We start from the raw sequence: 18990 nt of genomic DNA, 5'->3' as shown, positions 1-18990 counted from the left end.
AAATTGGTCTGCATGGCTGTCGTCCCAGAAGGAAGCCTCTTCTAAAGATGATGCACAAGAAATCCTGCAAACAGTTTGCCAAAGACAAGCAGACTAAGGACATGGATTACTGGAACCATCTCCTGTGCTCTGATGAGACCAAGATAAACTTATTTGTTTCTTATATATATATAGGAAAAAAAAGGGGGGGGGGGCTCTTTTTATAAAAAGATACTTACTTATCTATCTATCTATCTATCTATCTATCTATCTATCTATCTATCTATCTATCTATCTATCTATCTATCTATCTATCTATCTATCTATCTATCTATCTATCTATCTATCTATCTATCTATCTATCTATCTATCTATCTATCTATCTATCTATCTATCTATCTATCTATCTATCTATCTATCTATCTATCTATCTATCTATCTATCTATCTATCTATCTATCTATCTATCTCACATGTTTCTGGTGATTGGATCTCGGTCACATTGGGGACAGTCAGTTCTTCTGCCAGAACAGCTGTGTGCGTAGTCTGAGGCGTCTCTGGTTGGTACGGTTGGGGGGGGGGGGGGGATCTGAGCTCTCATTGTCTTAAAAGACAGATCTGAGGAAATTTCTCCGATAACACAGACAGAAAATATCAGACTTTGTAACCCTTCCCCCTCCATCCAATCCTAAAATTGTTTTTTCTTTAGATACAATATTCCGGATTATTTTTTTTTATTATTTATAAATAATAAATATTTATTATTATAATTATTTATTTTATAATTAAATCTTTATCTGTTGTTTTTTCCTCTTTTTCTGCAGCTCTGGATTGTCCCCAATTTCCTCCATTATATAAATCAGAGAGACGATCATTCCAGAGATAAAATTCAATGATAAGTGGCTGATATTTTAGGACCCGCCCCCTTGGTTTTCCATTTCCCCTGCAGTACTTGTATCCGCCACTGGATGACCTGCATCATTCCACCCACTTCCTCTGAGACCAGGTCTTCCTGGACCTGTCCCAGACCTGTGATTGGACACTGAAAAGAGAAGGAACACAATGATTAGCTCATGTCTCAATCACTCTGCTCTTTCCTCCTATCAGTGTTCCCCTTGTCAGCGATTGGCTGCTTATGCTGCTTCTATCTCGCCCAGTGTGAGCTCTGCTGTACAGGGACAGATACCAGGTCACATTAAAGCAGTGGTGGGACAAGGTCATCCTGCGCCAAGGGCAAAGATGCCAAACTGCACCCCCTCTTCCCTTAAGGATAGGGTCAGGGCCACTCCCCTCCTTTCAACTAACCATTGCGCCCAGGGCAACCGCCCCCTTCTGCCCACCCCTGCATTAAAGTCCTCACACTGCTTAATAGTGAATATCAGAGCACTATGGTGCCGGTTATGCCGATAATTCCACTTTCACACATTTTGAAACAAAGTAGCTTGTCATCAGATTGCACTGCAATGTCAGAGGAGGCGGAGCCTGGCGTCTCTGAAGAAATGACGCGGGTGAAATTTGTTGCAAAAACAAGGTAAATTGAATGACAGCTTTTGCTGCTTTATTCACCCTTAATCCAAATTTCCCCTCTGCAGTACTCATTTCTGCCACTAGATGTCTTCAGTTTGATGAACAGCATCCTTCAACCTACTTGCTGTGAGCCCAGGTCTTCCTGGCCTGTCACTGGACACTGAATGAAGGAGCGCAGTGATGAGCCCCTTTCTCGGTCACTCTGCACTAGATGTCTTCAGGTTGATGAACAGCATCCTTCCACCTACTTGCTGTGAGCCCAGGTTTTCCTGGCCTGTCACTGGACACTAAATGAAGGAGCACAGTGATGAGCCCATTTCTCAATCACTCTGCTCTCCCCTCCTATCAGCATGTTGCTTTTCATCAGATGAACTGATTGGCTCTTTGTGCAGCCTCTCCCTCTCCCAGCCTGAGCTCTGCTGTACAGGGACTGATCCCGGGTCACATTCAGGTCCTTACACTGTGCAATACATGATAATGAATGATGTCATAGCGCTCTGGTGCCGGTGATGACGATGATTCCACTTTCACGCATTTTATAACAAAGTAACTTATTTTTGTCATCGGATTTCGGAATGTCGGAGGAGGCGGAGCCTGGTATCTCTGAAGATTTGCAGTGATGAGGGTGGAATTTATTATCATCGGTCATTTATGCGTCAGAACAAAGGACGCCATTATTATTCTCGCTGCCCCCGTTCGGTCAGACCGTCCTCAGTAATTGCACGCGCTAAATTCCTTCATTCCATGCTGGAAACACAAGGATGGCTGCTTCTCTGGACTCCGCCCACCAGACTCCGCCTATAACTGAAATACAAATTCAGGGTGGCGTGACCCTTTAATATTTACTATCGGACAGAAGAAATCACGGCGCAGCGTGCGTCAGCCGATCGTCCCCTGATGATGGATGCTCTGTCTGCTGGGGATTGTAAGCTCCTTGGGGCAGGGACTGATGTGAATGTGCAATGTATATGTAAAGCGCTGCGTAAATTGACGGCGCTATATAAGTACCTGAAATAAAATAAATGGGGATGCAGCCAATGCCAGGGACTGGTTGGGGTGGGGTGGTGTGGGGGAGGGAATAACCGATTACAACAATGCATGGCAGCCAATCAGAAGTCAGCTTTTGTTGTTTCTACTGCTCTGGACTGACATAAAATGCAATCTGATTGGCTGCTGTGCCTGCCAGGAGGTCTGATACATGCAGAGATTTGTAGTTTTTTAATTTTTTTACTAACAGCCGATTGGCCGCTATTGTTAAAGCAATTAACACCCATCTCTGAATCCTCCCATTACACAGGACATGCTGGGAGTTGTAGTTTTTATTCTACTGACAGCAATGCAGAGAGATAACTGCTGATTGGCTGCTGTGGTTAATACAAATAACACTTAACTCTAATCCCTCCCATTACATAGGAAATGCTGGGAGTTGTAGTGCCCCCTGTAGAGGGGAGGGATTGTGACACCCCCATGCTCTATGCAGGCAATATACATGCTGGGAGTTGTAGTGCCCCCTGTAGAGGGGAAGGATGGTGACACCCCTATGCTCTATGCAGGCAGTATACATGCTGGGAGTTGTAGTGCCCCCTGTAGAGGGGAGGGATGGTGACACCCCATGCTCCTTGCAGGTGGTATACATGCTGGGAGTTGTAGTGCCCCCTGTAGAGGGGAGGGATGGTGACACCCCCAAGCCCTATGCAGGTGGTATACATGCTGGGAGTTGTAGTGCACCCCGCAGAGGGGAGGGATGGTGACACCCCATGCTCCTTGCAGGTGGTATACATGCTGGGAGTTGTAGTGCTCCCTTTAGAGGGGAGGGATGGTGACACCCCCATGCTCTATGCAGGTGGTATACATGCTGGGAGTTGTAGTGCCCCCTGTAGAGGGGAGGGGTAGTGACATCTCCATGCTCTATGCAGGTGGTATACATGCTGGGAGTTGTAGTGCCCCCTGTAGAGGGGAGGGATGGTGACACCCCCATGCTGTATGCAGGTGGTATACATGCTGGGAGTTGTAGTGCCCCCCCCCCCCACAGAGGGGAGGGATGGTGACACCCCCATGCTCTATGCAGGAGGTATACATGCTGGGAGTTGTAGTGCCCCCTGTAGAGGGGAGGGATGGTGACACCCCCATGCTCTATGCAGGTGGTATACATGCTGGGAGTTGTAGTGCCCCCTGTAGAGGGGAGGGATGGTGACACCCCCATGCTGTATGCAGGTGGTATACATGCTGGGAGTTGTAGTGCCCCCTGTAGAGGGGAAGGATGGTGACACCCCCATTCTCTATGAAGATGCTGGGAGTTGTAGTGTGATGTGTGCTCAGCTCACCTCTCCTCTCCATACAGGGAGATTCTATAGTTAGGGCTCCCCAGCCCCGCCTCTCTCCTCCCTCCTGCGCGTGTCACGCTCCGCCCCCTCCCCGGGGTGGGTGTGGTCAGGATGGTGTCCGGAGCTCCGGGCTGTCAGGTGCAGAGAGATCGGAGGATGGAGAGCCGGACACTGCGAGTGGAGAGAGGGCGGCGGCTGGAGGCCGTGTGTGTGCTGGGGACCCGGATCATCATAGATGTCAATGGGTGAGCTTACACCCCTCCCCCCTCCTGTACCCCAATAATGTACACCCTCCCCCTTCTGTACCCCAATAATATACACCATCCCCCTTCTGTACCCCAATAATGTACACCCTCTCCCTTCTGTACCCCAATAATGTGTACACCTCCCCCTCCTGTACCCCAATAATGTGTACACCTCCCCCCTCCTGTACCCCAATAATGTACACCCTCTCCCTTCTGTACCCCAATAATGTGTACACCTCCCCCTCCTTGTACCCCAATAATGTACACCATCCCCCTTCTGTACCCCAATAATGTGTACACCTCCCCCTCCTTGTACCCCAATAATGTACACCATCCCCCTTCTGTACCCCAATAATGTGTACACCTCCCCCCCTCCTGTACCCCAATAATGTGTACACCTCCCCCCTCCTGTACCCCAATAATGTGTCTACCCTCCTGTACCCCAATAATGTGTACACCTCCCCTTCCTTGTACCCCAATGTGTACACCCTCTTCTGTACCCCAATAATGTCCACCCTCCCCCCTCCTGTACCCCAATAATGTGTACACCTTCCCTTCCTTGTTCCCCAATGTGTACACCCTCTTCTGTACCCCAATAATGTACACCCTCCCCCTTCTGTACCCCAATAACGTGTACACCCCTTCTGTACCCCAATAATTTGTACACCTCCCCCCTCCTTGTACCCCAATAATGTGTACACCCCCTCCTTTACCCCAATAATGTACACCCTCTCCCTTCTGTACCCCAATAATGTGTACACCTCCCCCCTCCTTGTACCCCAATAATGTGTACACCCCCCTCCTGTACCCCAATAATGTGACTACCCCCTCCTGTACCCCAATAATGTGTACACCCTCTTCTCCCATACCCCAATAATGTGTACCCCCTCTTCTCCCATACCCCAATAATGTGTACCCCCTCCCGTACCCCAATAATGTGTCCACCTCCCCCCGTACCCCAATGTGTACACCTCCCCCCTCCTGTTCCCCAATAATGTAACTACCCCCTCCTGTACCCCAATAATGTGTACACCCCCTTCTGTACCCCAATAATGTGTACACCTCCCCCTCCTGTACCCCAATAATGTGTACACCTCCCCCCTCCTGTACCCCAATAATGTACACCCTCTCCCTTCTGTACCCCAATAATGTGTACACCTCCCCCTCCTTGTACCCCAATAATGTACACCATCCCCCTTCTGTACCCCAATAATGTGTACACCTCCCCCTCCTTGTACCCCAATAATGTACACCATCCCCCTTCTGTACCCCAATAATGTGTACACCTCCCCCCTCCTGTACCCCAATAATGTGTACACCTCCCCCCTCCTGTACCCCAATAATGCGTCTACCCTCCTGTACCCCAATAATGTGTACACCTCCCCTTCCTTGTACCCCAATGTGTACACCCTCTTCTGTACCCCAATAATGTCCACCCTCCCCCCTCCTGTACCCCAATAATGTGTACACCTTCCCTTCCTTGTTCCCCAATGTGTACACCCTCTTCTGTACCCCAATAATGTACACCCTCCCCCTTCTGTACCCCAATAACGTGTACACCCCTTCTGTACCCCAATAATTTGTACACCTCCCCCCTCCTTGTACCCCAATAATGTGTACACCCCCTCCTTTACCCCAATAATGTACACCCTCTCCCTTCTGTACCCCAATAATGTGTACACCTCCCCCCTCCTTGTACCCCAATAATGTGTACACCCCCCTCCTGTACCCCAATAATGTGACTACCCCCTCCTGTACCCCAATAATGTGTACACCCTCTTCTCCCATACCCCAATAATGTGTACCCCCTCTTCTCCCATACCCCAATAATGTGTACCCCCTCCCGTACCCCAATAATGTGTCCACCTCCCCCCGTACCCCAATGTGTACACCTCCCCCCTCCTGTTCCCCAATAATGTAACTACCCCCTCCTGTACCCCAATAATGTGTACACCCCCTTCTGTACCCCAATAATGTACACCCTCTCCCTTCTGTACCCCAATAATGTGTACACCTCCCCCTCCTTGTACCCCAATAATGTACACCATCCCCCTTCTGTACCCCAATAATGTGTACACCTCCCCCCTCCTGTACCCCAATAATGTGTACACCTCCCCCCTCCTGTACCCCAATAATGTGTCTACCCTCCTGTACCCCAATAATGTGTACACCTCCCCTTCCTTGTACCCCAATGTGTACACCCTCTTCTGTACCCCAATAATGTCCACCCTCCCCCCTCCTGTACCCCAATAATGTGTACACCTTCCCTTCCTTGTTCCCCAATGTGTACACCCTCTTCTGTACCCCAATAATGTACACCCTCCCCCTTCTGTACCCCAATAACGTGTACACCCCTTCTGTACCCCAATAATTTGTACACCTCCCCCCTCCTTGTACCCCAATAATGTGTACACCCCCTCCTTTACCCCAATAATGTACACCCTCTCCCTTCTGTACCCCAATAATGTGTACACCTCCCCCTCCTTGTACCCCAATAATGTGTACACCCCCCTCCTGTACCCCAATAATGTGACTACCCCCTCCTGTACCCCAATAATGTGTACACCCTCTTCTCCCATACCCCAATAATGTGTACCCCCTCTTCTCCCATACCCCAATAATGTGTACCCCTCCCGTACCCCAATAATGTGTCCACCTCCCCCCGTACCCCAATGTGTACACCTCCCCCCTCCTGTTCCCCAATAATGTAACTACCCCCTCCTGTACCCCAATAATGTGTACACCTTCCCCCTCCTGTACCCAATAATGTCTACCCCCTCCTGTACCCCAATAAATGTGCCTACTCTCCCCCCCCTCCTGTATCCCAATAATGTTCCTACCTCCCCCTGTACCCCAGTAATGTCTACCCTCCTGTACCCCAGTAATGTGCCTACCCTCCCCCCTCCTGTACCCCAATAATGTGTGCACCCCCCTCCTGCATCCCAGTAATGCATCTACCCCTCCTGTACCCCAATCATGTGTACATCCTCCCCTCCTGTACCCCCAATAATGTACACCCTCCCCTCATGTACCCCCAATAATGTGCACCCTCCCCTCCTGTACCCCCAATAATGTACACCCTCCCCTCCTGTACCCCCAATAATGTACACCCTCCCCTTCTGTACCCCAATAATGTGTGCACCCCCTTCTGTACTCCAATAATGTGTGTGCAACCTTCCCCCCTGTGTACTCCAATAATGTGTGCACCTCTCCCCTGTACCCCAACACTCTGTACCCCAGTTATGTGCACATCCCCTCTTTTTTTTTTTACTGCCCCCCCCCCATTTTCTCCATACTGGACCCCCTTAATGTATGCATTGTTCTCAACACCAAGCCCCCCCTTTAATGAGTGCACCCCAGAAAGTGTCTCAGCTGAGGGGGGAGGGGCATGCTTTTCTCCACTTCTCATTGTTTCCTGACATGTCACCCCTCATTGGCGCACCCCAAAATACCAAAAACACTCCTCCACCCATAATGGCACCCCCACAAACACCCTGTACAGCCCACTGCTCCGCACAGCCTGCACCCCTTAAACCTGCCCCCCCCCCAATTGATTTTCCTCTGTATGTTGGGGAAAATTCCGCATCCAATTCGCATAAGTGTGAACCCGGCCTTACCTACTAAAACGGGCGGACCCAGAATCTGGTGCAGCTGTGCATGGCAGCCAATCGGCTTCTAACTTCACCTTGTTCATGTAGGTGCCGGCTCACACCATGCGATGCAGGAACCGCATGTGGTTCTGAACAACAATCGCACCGCATTCCTGTTCCCATCACATGCGATTCTTCAGCAGTGCGATTTGAGCCATTATTCTGTATGGCTCAAACCACACCGAATCTGCACCAAAATTGCACAGGACCCTTTTTTTTGCCGCACCAGCATGGGTTAACACCCAAGCTATCCAATTCTGCAAATCGCAGTGTGTTTTATGAACTGATTTCAGGGTGTTGTTAATTTAACATACACAACCGCAGCGGTTCGCATGAACAGGCTGCGAATTCTCAGCACACAAGTGTGAACTGCGACTAAGCTTTGACAATAAGTCCTCATTCACATCGAAGCGACCGGGTCATCTGATCCGACAGGTCAAATCGCATGACAAGTCGCACCCTATTGCTGGCAATTGCATTGTTCATAAAACATATCGGGGTGAAACGGGTCAGGGGGGTGTGGCCGGAACGACACTGGCTGAGGCCACACATTTTACCATATTTTACCAGCTCGGAATCGGTCCGAGTGACGTCCTACACTGTACAATATATAAATAAAATATCCATGTAAAAGGTGTACTGTGTGTGTGTATATATATATATATATATATGTGTATATATATATATATATATATATATAGTCCAACAATATATAAATAAAGTATAACTTAAAATGTAGAAATAAATATATAATATATTAACAATGTACAATGTATCTAATGTACAAATATAGAGCATAACATTATATAAAGTATTGTATAAATATATGTACTATATACTGTAAATAAAGTATCAATGTATAAGGAATAAATATATAAATAATCACACAATATACAAATAAAGTATAATTTAAAATGTATAAACTGAATGTATAAAATAAATAAATAGTAACAATATACAAAGTATCTAATGTATAAATATAGAACATAACATTATATAAAGTATTATATATTGTATAAATATATCATGTAACAATATGTACTGTAAATAAAGTATCAATTTATAAATATATAAATAATCTCACAATATACAAATAAAGTTGCCCGACTTTGTCGTCTCACAAGTGTGAAAGGAGCCCTAATCGAATGTATAAATATATAATATACTGTAACAATGTATAAAGTATCTATTCTATAAATCCAATATATAAATATAGAACACTTTATATATTGTTATGTTCTATATTTGATTTATAGAATAGATACTTTATACATTGTTACAGTATATTATATATTTATACATTCCATTAGGGCTCCTTTCACACTTGTGAGACGACAAAGTCGGGCAACTTGGATTGAAACTTTACAGTGCGACTTTGATCTGACTTTACATTCTTTGAACCAAAAGTCACACCAAAGTAGTGCAGGAACCATTTCTGAAGTCGCAGCGACTTCTGTAGTGTCAGTAGGAACGGCTCTCATAGAAATACACTGAATCTGTCCTGCGACTTGGGGTCTCACAAGTCGGGTTCCCAAGTCGCACAAGTGTGAAAGGAGCCTTATACATTTTAAGTTGCACTTTATTTGTATATTGTGAGATTATTTATATATTTATACTTTATTTACAGTAGATATTGTTACATTATATATTTTATACAATATACAATACCTTATATAATGTTATGTTATATATTTATACATTGATACTTTTTTTTAAGTTATAATTTATTTGTATATTATTTATACCTTTTTATACATGGATACTTTATTTAAATATTGTTAAATCAATGTGTAAATATATAACAATATATAAAGTATCCACATGATGTAGAAATATAATGCATACATATATAATGTAACAATATAGAAAGTATCTCAATGTATAAATCTCTCAGTTTAGTAATAAAATATAATTTATATTGTAAATGACAGTTCGGGGTCAGGAATGAATTTTTTTTAGCATTTTCTCTGCAAATTCTGAAAAAAACATTCCAGATTCCTCCATTGTACAGTTTGTATCTTCTATAAAATGTGACGGACGTTTCATTTTCCTCGTGCTGCCATGTTGGGAATGTCTGATATGACGGGGGGGGGGGGGGGGTGAACCAGGGTGATCCTGGAAATCCGGCACTGGTTGGATTTGCTGACTTTTTTATGGAAGGCTGATTGGGGATTTCATGAATACATTTGGGGTCCTCAGTGTGTCTGTGCATGTCACCCCTCATGTCGCAGCTCTGCTTCCACCATATAGCGGCTGCCATTTATGAACACAAAGATGGACCTCAGAATTGGCATTGCGGTTGAATGAAGCTGGCCATAGATGAGCAGATTTGCTACATGTGTGACTCTGTCCCACCTAACTCCACTCCACCCCACTCTCTCGCTCCACCTCCACTCCCCGCTCCAACTCCACTCCACTCCCCGCGCCAACTTCACTCCACTCCCCGCGCCAACTTCACTCCACTCCCCGCGCCAACTCCACTCCACTCCCCGCGCCAACTCCACTCCACTCCCCGCGCCAACTCCACTCCACTCCCCGCGCCAACTCCACTCCACTCCCCGCTCCAACTCCACTCCACTCCCCGCTCCAACTCCACTCCCCGCTCCAACTCCACTCCCCGCTCCAACTCCACTCCCCGCTCCAACTCCACTCTCCACTCCCCCTCCACTGCCCCCTCCACCTCCACTGCCCCCTCCACCTCCACTGCCCGCTCCACCTCCACTGCCCCTCCACCTCCACTCCCCCTCCACCTCCACTCCCCGCTCCACCTCCACTCCCCGCTCCCACTCCCCGCTCCACCCCACCTCCACTCCCCGCTCCACCCCACTCCACCTGCACTCCACCTACACTCCCCGCTCCACCTCCACCCCCCTCCACTCCACTCCCCCTCCATTCCACGTCCTTCAATTGAAAACTTGAATGAGCCAGGTGGAAATTTGTTGGCCAAACAGCGGCGTGCAGTTGCTGTTTGGATATTCTGACAGCTGCAATGGGAAATTTGTCTAGTGTGGATGGAGAAATGTGGAAGATTTCTTTTCTTGTTTAGTCTGCAGGCTAACTGAACAGAAAAAAAAAAAAAATTGTATGGCCAGCTATACAAAAGGCAAATAGGCCATGCGCTTTGTAAGGGATTCCTTCCTAAGCTTGGTGAATGAGGTTCTAACTTTTATCCAATCGTGTTCCAGCAAAATTACAGTGTTTTTATATTTTTTTATTTGCTTGCAAATGATTGGGTATGCTTTGCAAAGTGAATTTTCCTCCCATTCACTGAGCAAAGGGAAAATTCCCTTGCAGCCTGGGATCACATGCGGTGTCTATGCGGTGCGATTTGAGCCGTACATTTTGTAAAGCTTAAATCACATCTGCACCAAAATGGCGCAGGACCCTTCTTATTTCCCTGCACCTGAATCGCATCGCATCGGATTCTGGCGATCGCACTGCGTTTTGCGAGCTGTTTGGAGTGTCGTTAATCTAACATTGACACCCACAAAAGATATCATGGACGCCGTTGCGTGCGGGAAACGCACAGGATTCGCTGTGTTTGTATCAGTGTGAACCAGGATGCAAACTGAACGGACTATTTGCCTTTAGTGAATGACCCCCCATTGTCTCCAGGCCCCCTCCGCACTGGTACCTTCTCGGTGCGTTTTGCTGTTTTTTTTTTTTTTTTTTGGATCTTTTCCCATTTTCTTGCATTTGAGATGTAATTAAATGTGCGATACCTGTGTTGAAGCTGCAGTTGAACTACAAGTCCCAGCATGCCCTGGCAGCCTGGTCCAGGGGCTGTGGAATTGTGCGTTGGCGTTTTGGTGTCGCGGTAATCGCAGGCAGCTGTGGGAATGTCTGCTCAGCAGAGTCCGGTCTCCGGATCAGATCAGAAAGTTATTCCAGTCTGCTGAGTAGCTTGTCTGTGCTGTGCTTTCCTTTCACTGTATACAGAGCATGGAGGGGGGGGGGGGGGTCAGGCGTTGTGCGTTCCTTTCACCATATACATGCATGGGGGGGATTTCCTAAAGGCAAATAGACTGTGTACTCAACAAGTGCATTTGCTCCAGAGAATAGTAAAAATCTGTAATCTCAACAGAAGCCGGTGTGACAACGCAGGAGTGCAATTGGTAGACAGGGACAGAGCGGTGTCACCCTAGAACAGGAAGTGCCTAACAAAGTCACTCTTCTTACCAACATTGACTGTTCTGAACCCTTATGCTGCCAGCATTGGTAAATAGATGGGAAAGTAGATCTTATTTCATTGTGTTAAACTTTTTTTTTTTTACATTTCTTCAGTTACTTCCTAGTTACTTAAATTATGTTATACATCCCAGGGGTCTTCAGGAGCGGAGGAGAGGTTTTCTCAGCTAAGCATACTCTCCGCTCTGCATGCCTGAGCTAAGGGAAGATGGATTACAGGAAATGCTACATGAATCATCTGCCCTTACTCAAGGTGGCTGCAGCCAGAAATGCTGGAGGGGGTTCAAAGTGATTGCTCAACAAAATAAAATATGGATATATGGATGGGGGAGTGGATGGATGGATGGAGTTGAAGGATGGATGGAAGGATGGACGGAGGAGTGAAAGGATGGATGGATGGTTGGGGGAGTGGAAGGATGGAGGAGTGGAAGGATGGATGGAGAGATGGATGGATGGGGGAGTGGAAGGATGTATGGAGACATGGATGGATGGGAGGAGTGGAAGGATGGATGGAGACATGGATGGAGAGATGGATGGATTGGGGAATGGAAGGATGGATGGAGACATGGATGGATGGAGGAGTGGAAGGATGGATGGAGACATGGATGGTTGGGGGAGTGGAAGGATGGATGGAGAGATGGATGGATGGGGGAGTGGAAGGATGGGGGAGTGGAAGGATGGATGGAGACATGGATGGATGGGGGAGTAGAAGGATGGCTGGAGACATGGATGGTTGGGGGAGTGGATGGTTGGAGGAGTGGGTGGATGGATGGAGACATGGATGGTTGGGGGAGTGGATGGATGGATGGAGACATGGATGGTTGGGGGAGTGGAAGGATGGATGGTTGGGGGGGGGGGGGAGTGGAAGGATGGATGGAGACATAGATGGTTGGGGGGAGTGGAAGGATGGATGGTTGGGGGGAGTGGAAGGATGGATGGAGACATGGATGGATGGGGGGGTGGAAGGATGGATGGAGACATGGATGGATGGGGGAGTGGAAGGATGGATGGAGACATGGATGGTTTGGGGAGTGGAAGGATGGATGGTTGGGGGGAGTGGAAGGATGGATGGAGACATGGATGGATGGGGGAGTGGAAGGATGGATGGAGACATGGATGGATGGGGGAGTGGAAGGATGGATGGAGACATGGATGGATGGGGGAGTGGAAGGATGGATGGAGACATGGATGGTTGGGGAGTGGGAGGATGGATGGTTGGGGGGAGTGGAAGGATGGATGGAGACATGGATGGATGGGGGAGTGGAAGGATGGATGGAGACATGGATGGATGGGGGAGTGGAAGGATGGATGGAGACATGGCTGGTTGGGGGAGTGGGAGGATGGATGGTTGGGGGGAGTGGAAGGATGGATGGAGACATGGATGGATGGGGGAGTGGAAGGATGGATGGAGACATGGATGGAGAGATGGATGGATTGGGGAATGGAAGGATGGATGGGGGAGTGGAAGGATGGATGGAGACATGGATGGATGGGGGAGTGGAAGGATGGATGGAGACATGGATGGAGAGATGGATGGATTGGGGAATGGAAGGATGGATGGGGGAGTGGAAGGATGGATGGAGACATGGATGGATGGGGGAGTGGAAGGATGGATGGAGACATGGATGGAGAGATGGATGGATTGGGGAATGGAAGGATGGATGGGGGAGTGGAAGGATGGATGGAGACATGGATGGATGGGGGAGTGGAAGGATGGATGGTTGGGGGGTGGAAGGATGGATGGATGGATGGGGGAGTGGAAGGATAGATGGAGACATGGATGGTTGGGGGAGCGGGAGGATGGATGGTTGGGGGAGTGGATAGATGGAGACATGGATGGTTGAAGGAATGGATGGAAGGATGTATAGGAAGGAAGGAAGTAAATATAAAAATAATGTTAAATAGAATAATAATATACATAATAATGTTAAAAATAAAATAATGATAAAAAATAATAAAAATAATAGCAACAAAATAATAACAAATGTTATTATTATTATTATAAAAATAATAAATAATAATGTATAATATAATAATGTTAAAAATAAAATAATAAAAATAATAATGTGAAAAACGTAATAAAAAAAATAATGAAAATAATAATGTTAAAAATGTAAATATTAAAACCTAATATTAAAGCAGTATTAAACCCAAAAGCAAAAATGTATTTTATTGCAACATACCAGTTCTTAGAGACGACGGCCGCATTAATTTTCTTTTTTAGGCCTTTTTTCTTTATTTGTTTTTTTCATCTAGTGATCCTGCCAGTAAGTGTTTTTTTTTTTTTTTCTCAAAAGCGCAAGCTTTCTAGCAGAATGTATCAGTTTACATGGATGAGACAAACCATTTACCACTGGCAGGGGTGTATAAAATTATCAGCGGTTATTAATATAAAATCTTTATCCCAAAGGGGGGAAAAAACTGTTCCTGTAACTGATTATAAAGTGTGAGCGGGAGTTCAGCTTCAATTGGCTAGTGTATTTAAATCTGCTAGTCCATCCAACACCGCCCTGACCGCCAGACTAACAATGCTGCTGTCTGCTGTGCTTCCTGTTCTCCTTCATCCAGAGTAGTTTTTCACTAGTACAGGTGGTGCAGAGGGGGGGGGGGGGTGCTAAAAAAGAAATCTAATGATTGGTAAGTTGTCATTTTTTGGTTTTGGGTTTATTACTCCCCTATTGTGGGTTGTGACTCAGAATTTGGTGAGGGATATTGCACCATGTAATGTTGTCAGTAACGGTCGGCATGCAGCGCCCTCACATCCTGCGCAGAATACACCGACGCTTCCTGAGCAGCTCTTGTGCAATGTGTGCATCCTGTGTGTATAAATGAACTTTTGAAAATGTTTGCACAGATCAGATATCGGCTGCAGGAGGATGTTCAAGCCGTAATAATCCCAGGAGCAAAAATTTCTTATATTGCAGTTTACCAGTTCTTAGATGTGACGGCTGCATTCATTTTCTTTTTTTTTTTTAGGCTTTTTTTCCTTTATTTACACTTGGTGATCCAGCCAGCAAGTCTGTTGTTTTTCAAAAGCACAAGCTCTCCTGCAGATGTAGCAGTTACAAGAATTAGACAAACCATTTATCACTGACAGAAGTGCTTGCAATGATCAGCTTTTATTTATTCATGTAAAACTTTTCCCAAAATAAAAACTGCTGTAACTGATTATAAAGTGTGAGCTTGAGTTTGGCTTTGGTTTGTTAGTGTATCTATGGCAATGCTGCTGTCTGCTGTGCCACCTGTGCTCCTTCATCCAGAATGGGAGTGCTCTAATACAGGTGGTGTGTTACTGCCAATGCTGCTGTCTGCTGTGCCCCCTGTGCTTCTTCATCCAGTGTAAGGGGGCTTCCCCAATACAGGAGGTGTGTTACTGGCAATGCTGCTGTCTACTGTGCCTCCTGTGCTTCTTCATCCAGTGTAAGGGGGCTCCCCAATACAGGAGGTGTGTTACTGGCAATGCTGCTGTCTACTGTGCCTCCTGTGCTTCTTCATCCAGTGTAAGGGGGCTCCCCAATACAGGAGGTGTGTTACTGGCAATGCTGCTGTCTACTGTGCCTCCTGTGCTTCTTCATCCAGTGTAAGGGGGCTCCCCAATACAGGAGGTGTGTTACTGGCAATGCTGCTGTCTACTGTGCCTCCTGTGCTTCTTCATCCAGACTTGTTTGAAATCATTGATTCTGCTTATGTAATTTTTTTGGCATCTCCCATCTTTTCTGTCTCATTTTCTAAGCCCTTTCCAGCGCTCATTTCAGCAGCTCAGACCATAGCAGAAATTTTCCAGCTGCTGGCCATTTTTCCAGCTGCTTCCAGCTGCTGGCCATTTTTTTCTCCTGCGATTCCTCAGATCTTCATCCGTGGCGGAGGATTGGTAGTGGCGGAGGATTGGTAGTGGCGGAGGATTGGTTGTGGCTGGTGGAGGACTGGTAGTGGCAGAGGACTTGTAGTGGCGGAGGAGTGGTTGTGGCTGGCGGAGGAGTGGTTGTGGCTGGCGGAGAATTGGTTGTGGCTGGCGGAGAATTGGTTGTGGCTGGCGGAGAATTGGTTGTGGCTGGCGGAGAATTGGTTGTGGCTGGCGGAGGACTGGTTGTGGCTGGCGGAGGACTGGTTGTGGCTGGCGGAGAATTGGTTGTGGCTGGCGGAGGACTGGTTGTGGCAGAGGATTGGTAGTGGCTGGCGGAGGATTGGTTGTGGTTGGGGGAGGATTGGTTGTGGTTGGGGGAGGATTGGTTGTGGTTGGCGGAGGATTGGTTGTGGCTGGCTGAGGACTGGTTGTGGCTGGCTGAGGACTGGTTGTGGCTGGCTGAGGACTGGTTGTGGCTGGCTGAGGACTGGTTGTGGCTGGCTGAGGACTGGTTGTGGCTGGCTGAGGACTGGTTGTGGCTGGCTGAGGACTGGTTGTGGCTGGCTGAGGGTTGGTTGTGGCTGGCGGAGGGTTGGTTGTGGCTGGCGGAGGAGTGGTTGTGGCGGAGGATTGGTTGTGGCGAAGGATTGGTTGTGGCTGGCGGAGGAGTGGTTGTGGCTGGCGGAGGAGTGGTTGTGGCCGGCGGAGGATTGGTTGTGGCTGGTGGAGGAGTGGTTGTGGCTGGCGGAGGAGTGGTTGTGGCTGGCGGAGGAGTGGTTGTGGCTGGCGGAGGAGTGGTTGTGGCTGGCGGAGGAGTGGTTGTGGCTGGCGGAGGATTGGTTGTGGCTGGCGGAGGATTGGTTGTGGCTGGCGGAGGAGTGGTTGTGGCTGGCGGAGGAGTGGTTGTGGCTGGCGGAGGATTGGTTGTGGCTGGCGGAGGATTGGTTGTGGCTGGCGGAGGATTGGTTGTGGCTGGCGGAGGAGTGGTAGTGGCTGACGGAGGACTGGTAGTGGCTGACGGAGGACTGGTAGTGGCTGACGGAGGACTGGTAGTGGCTGGCGGAGGACTGGTAGTGGCTGGCGGAGGACTGGTAGTGGCTGACGGAGGACTGGTAGTGGCTGACGGAGGACTGGTAGTGGCTGGCGGAGGACTGGTTGTGGCTGACGGAGGACTGGTAGTGGCTGGCGGAGGACTGGTAGTGGCTGGCGGAGGACTGGTAGTGGCTGGCGGAGGACTGGTAGTGGCTGGCGGAGGACTGGTAGTGGCTGGCGGAGGACTGGTAGTGGCTGACGGAGGACTGGTAGTGGCTGGCGGAGGACTGGTAGTGGCTGGCGGAGGACTGGTAGTGGCTGGCGGAGGACTGGTAGTGGCTGGCGGAGGACTGGTAGTGGCGGAGGGTTGGTTGTGGTTTGCAGAGGAATAGCAGAGATGAGAAGATGATTGGTGTCTCTCCTGGTCCTGAGAACTCTGTATAAAATATACATGAATGGGAGCGATGAGCGTGGTGCAGGATATCATATTATCTGTCTAGAGTTACTCCGCTTTCTTTATTATGAAGGTCACGGCATTCATAAAATCCCCCCCCCCCCCCGGCGTGGTGCGGACCCCTTTTTATTATCATGACTCCATCGCACTGAGCGAACAATTCGCTGCCGAATGACTTCAGCCACAATCTTCTCGCCTCCGCCAGCTGTTAATGTATATAATCCGCGTCTGGCCGGCGTCCATCCCTCCGTACCGGATATAGAAATTATACAAGGGGCCACAAGTCATAAACAGATCACAGCCAGGTGAGGGGTTCCCACCATCCCTGTGCTGGGTTCCCGGGTCTGTGCCCCCGCTGTGCCCATTTTGAGGGGTTCCCATCATCCCTGTGCTGGGTTCCCGGGTCTGTGCCCATTATGAGGGGTTCCCACCATCCCTGTGCTGGGTTCCCGGGTCTGTGCCCCCCGCTGTGCCCAGAGCTATATAAATGTATAATAATAATAGTATGTGACTGTGGGGGGAGGGGACATTAGAGTGTAAGCTCCTCTGGTACAGAGACTGATGTGACTGTGGGGGGAGGGGACATTAGAGTGTAAGCTCCTCTGGTACAGAGACTGATGTGACTGGCTCAGTGTTTGTACAGCGCTGCGGTATATGTCAGAGCTATGTGTCATACATGGTTACTCTGTTGCAGATAATTTTCTGGATAATGGGGTAGAAGTTTCTTTCCCTCGGAGGGGATGGCATGTCTTCCCTTGAAGGGGGATCTCTGTGATTTATGAATTCTGGTTCTCTTGGATACATGAGACGGGTCTCTGTACGTCGTCGCTGCTGTCGCAATGCATTCCTTCAGGTCTCACAGACATTCTAGAACATCTGATGCCGACTCGCAGATTAAGCTGAGATTTGGGCTTGCACGCATCGCTCCCCATCATTCATACTTTGGTCTTCTGGGTGTGATTGGCGGCCGACTAGGTGTAAATGGCGGCTAAATAGCGTTGGGTGCTTACTGCGCTATTCTTTCCTGAAGCAGGGGATTGTGGGAACAAGGTGTCAGCCATGACACTTTTTTGGCTTTATCCCCTTGCAGGATAGTCCTAGCCGTGTTTCCTTTGTCTCTTGTTTGCTCTTCAGATGCAATGTTTGCCTATACATCAGGCTGTAGTATAGTATACTATATATACTTCCTTGGCATCACATTTCCCACAGGGACCATTAGCGGTCCTCCCTGCAATTCCTGGGATAATATTAGATGAGTGTAGAGGCACGCTCAGTATAAAGGTTCGGCACATTTGCCGTTTTTCTATTTAGGAAGTTTAATTAAGTTGTTGGCTCACAGATCAGAAAAGCCAACGCGTTTCGGGGAAATGCCTCCCATTCATCCGGGTTAGTATACAGGGAAACATTAAAAGAAACTGATGGGTAGCTCAAAATTACGGTGTACAATGATAAATAATTTATACATGGAAATGGATCTCGGATAGGAAAAATAGACAATGAAAGATGAATGGATCCTGTAAAATATAATCAATGTATAGAAGGATGCAAATAGATCCGGTAAAATATCATTAATAAATAGAAGAATATAAATGGATCCAGTAAAATGTTACCAATGTATAGAAGGATATATATGGATCCAGTAAAATATTAATGTATAGAAGGATATATATAGATCCAGTAAAATGACATCACTGTATAGAAGGATACAAATGGATTCAGAAAAATATCATTAATGTATAGAAGGATAC

General features: G+C 47.8%; 1 protein-coding gene across 1 annotated transcript in view; it reads left to right on the top strand.

Annotated features, from left to right (window-relative positions):
- Nucleotides 1-3911: 3911 nt before the first annotated feature.
- The window catches only part of PADI2 (peptidyl arginine deiminase 2), a 64124-nt gene continuing 49045 nt past the window's right edge, over nucleotides 3912-18990 (top strand). The window contains exon 1 of the mRNA XM_082274562.1: nucleotides 3912-4074. Coding sequence (XP_082130688.1) covers nucleotides 3941-4074 — 134 coding nt within the window. The 5' untranslated portion in view covers nucleotides 3912-3940. The remainder of the gene's footprint in view (nucleotides 4075-18990) is intronic.

This window comes from Pelophylax lessonae, assembly GCF_965119305.1.
Source record: "Pelophylax lessonae genome assembly, chromosome: 12".
Taxonomy (NCBI): domain Eukaryota; kingdom Metazoa; phylum Chordata; class Amphibia; order Anura; family Ranidae; genus Pelophylax; species Pelophylax lessonae.
The sequence above is the reverse complement of the archived record's forward strand: the minus strand, read 5'-3'. Positions and strand labels throughout refer to the sequence as shown.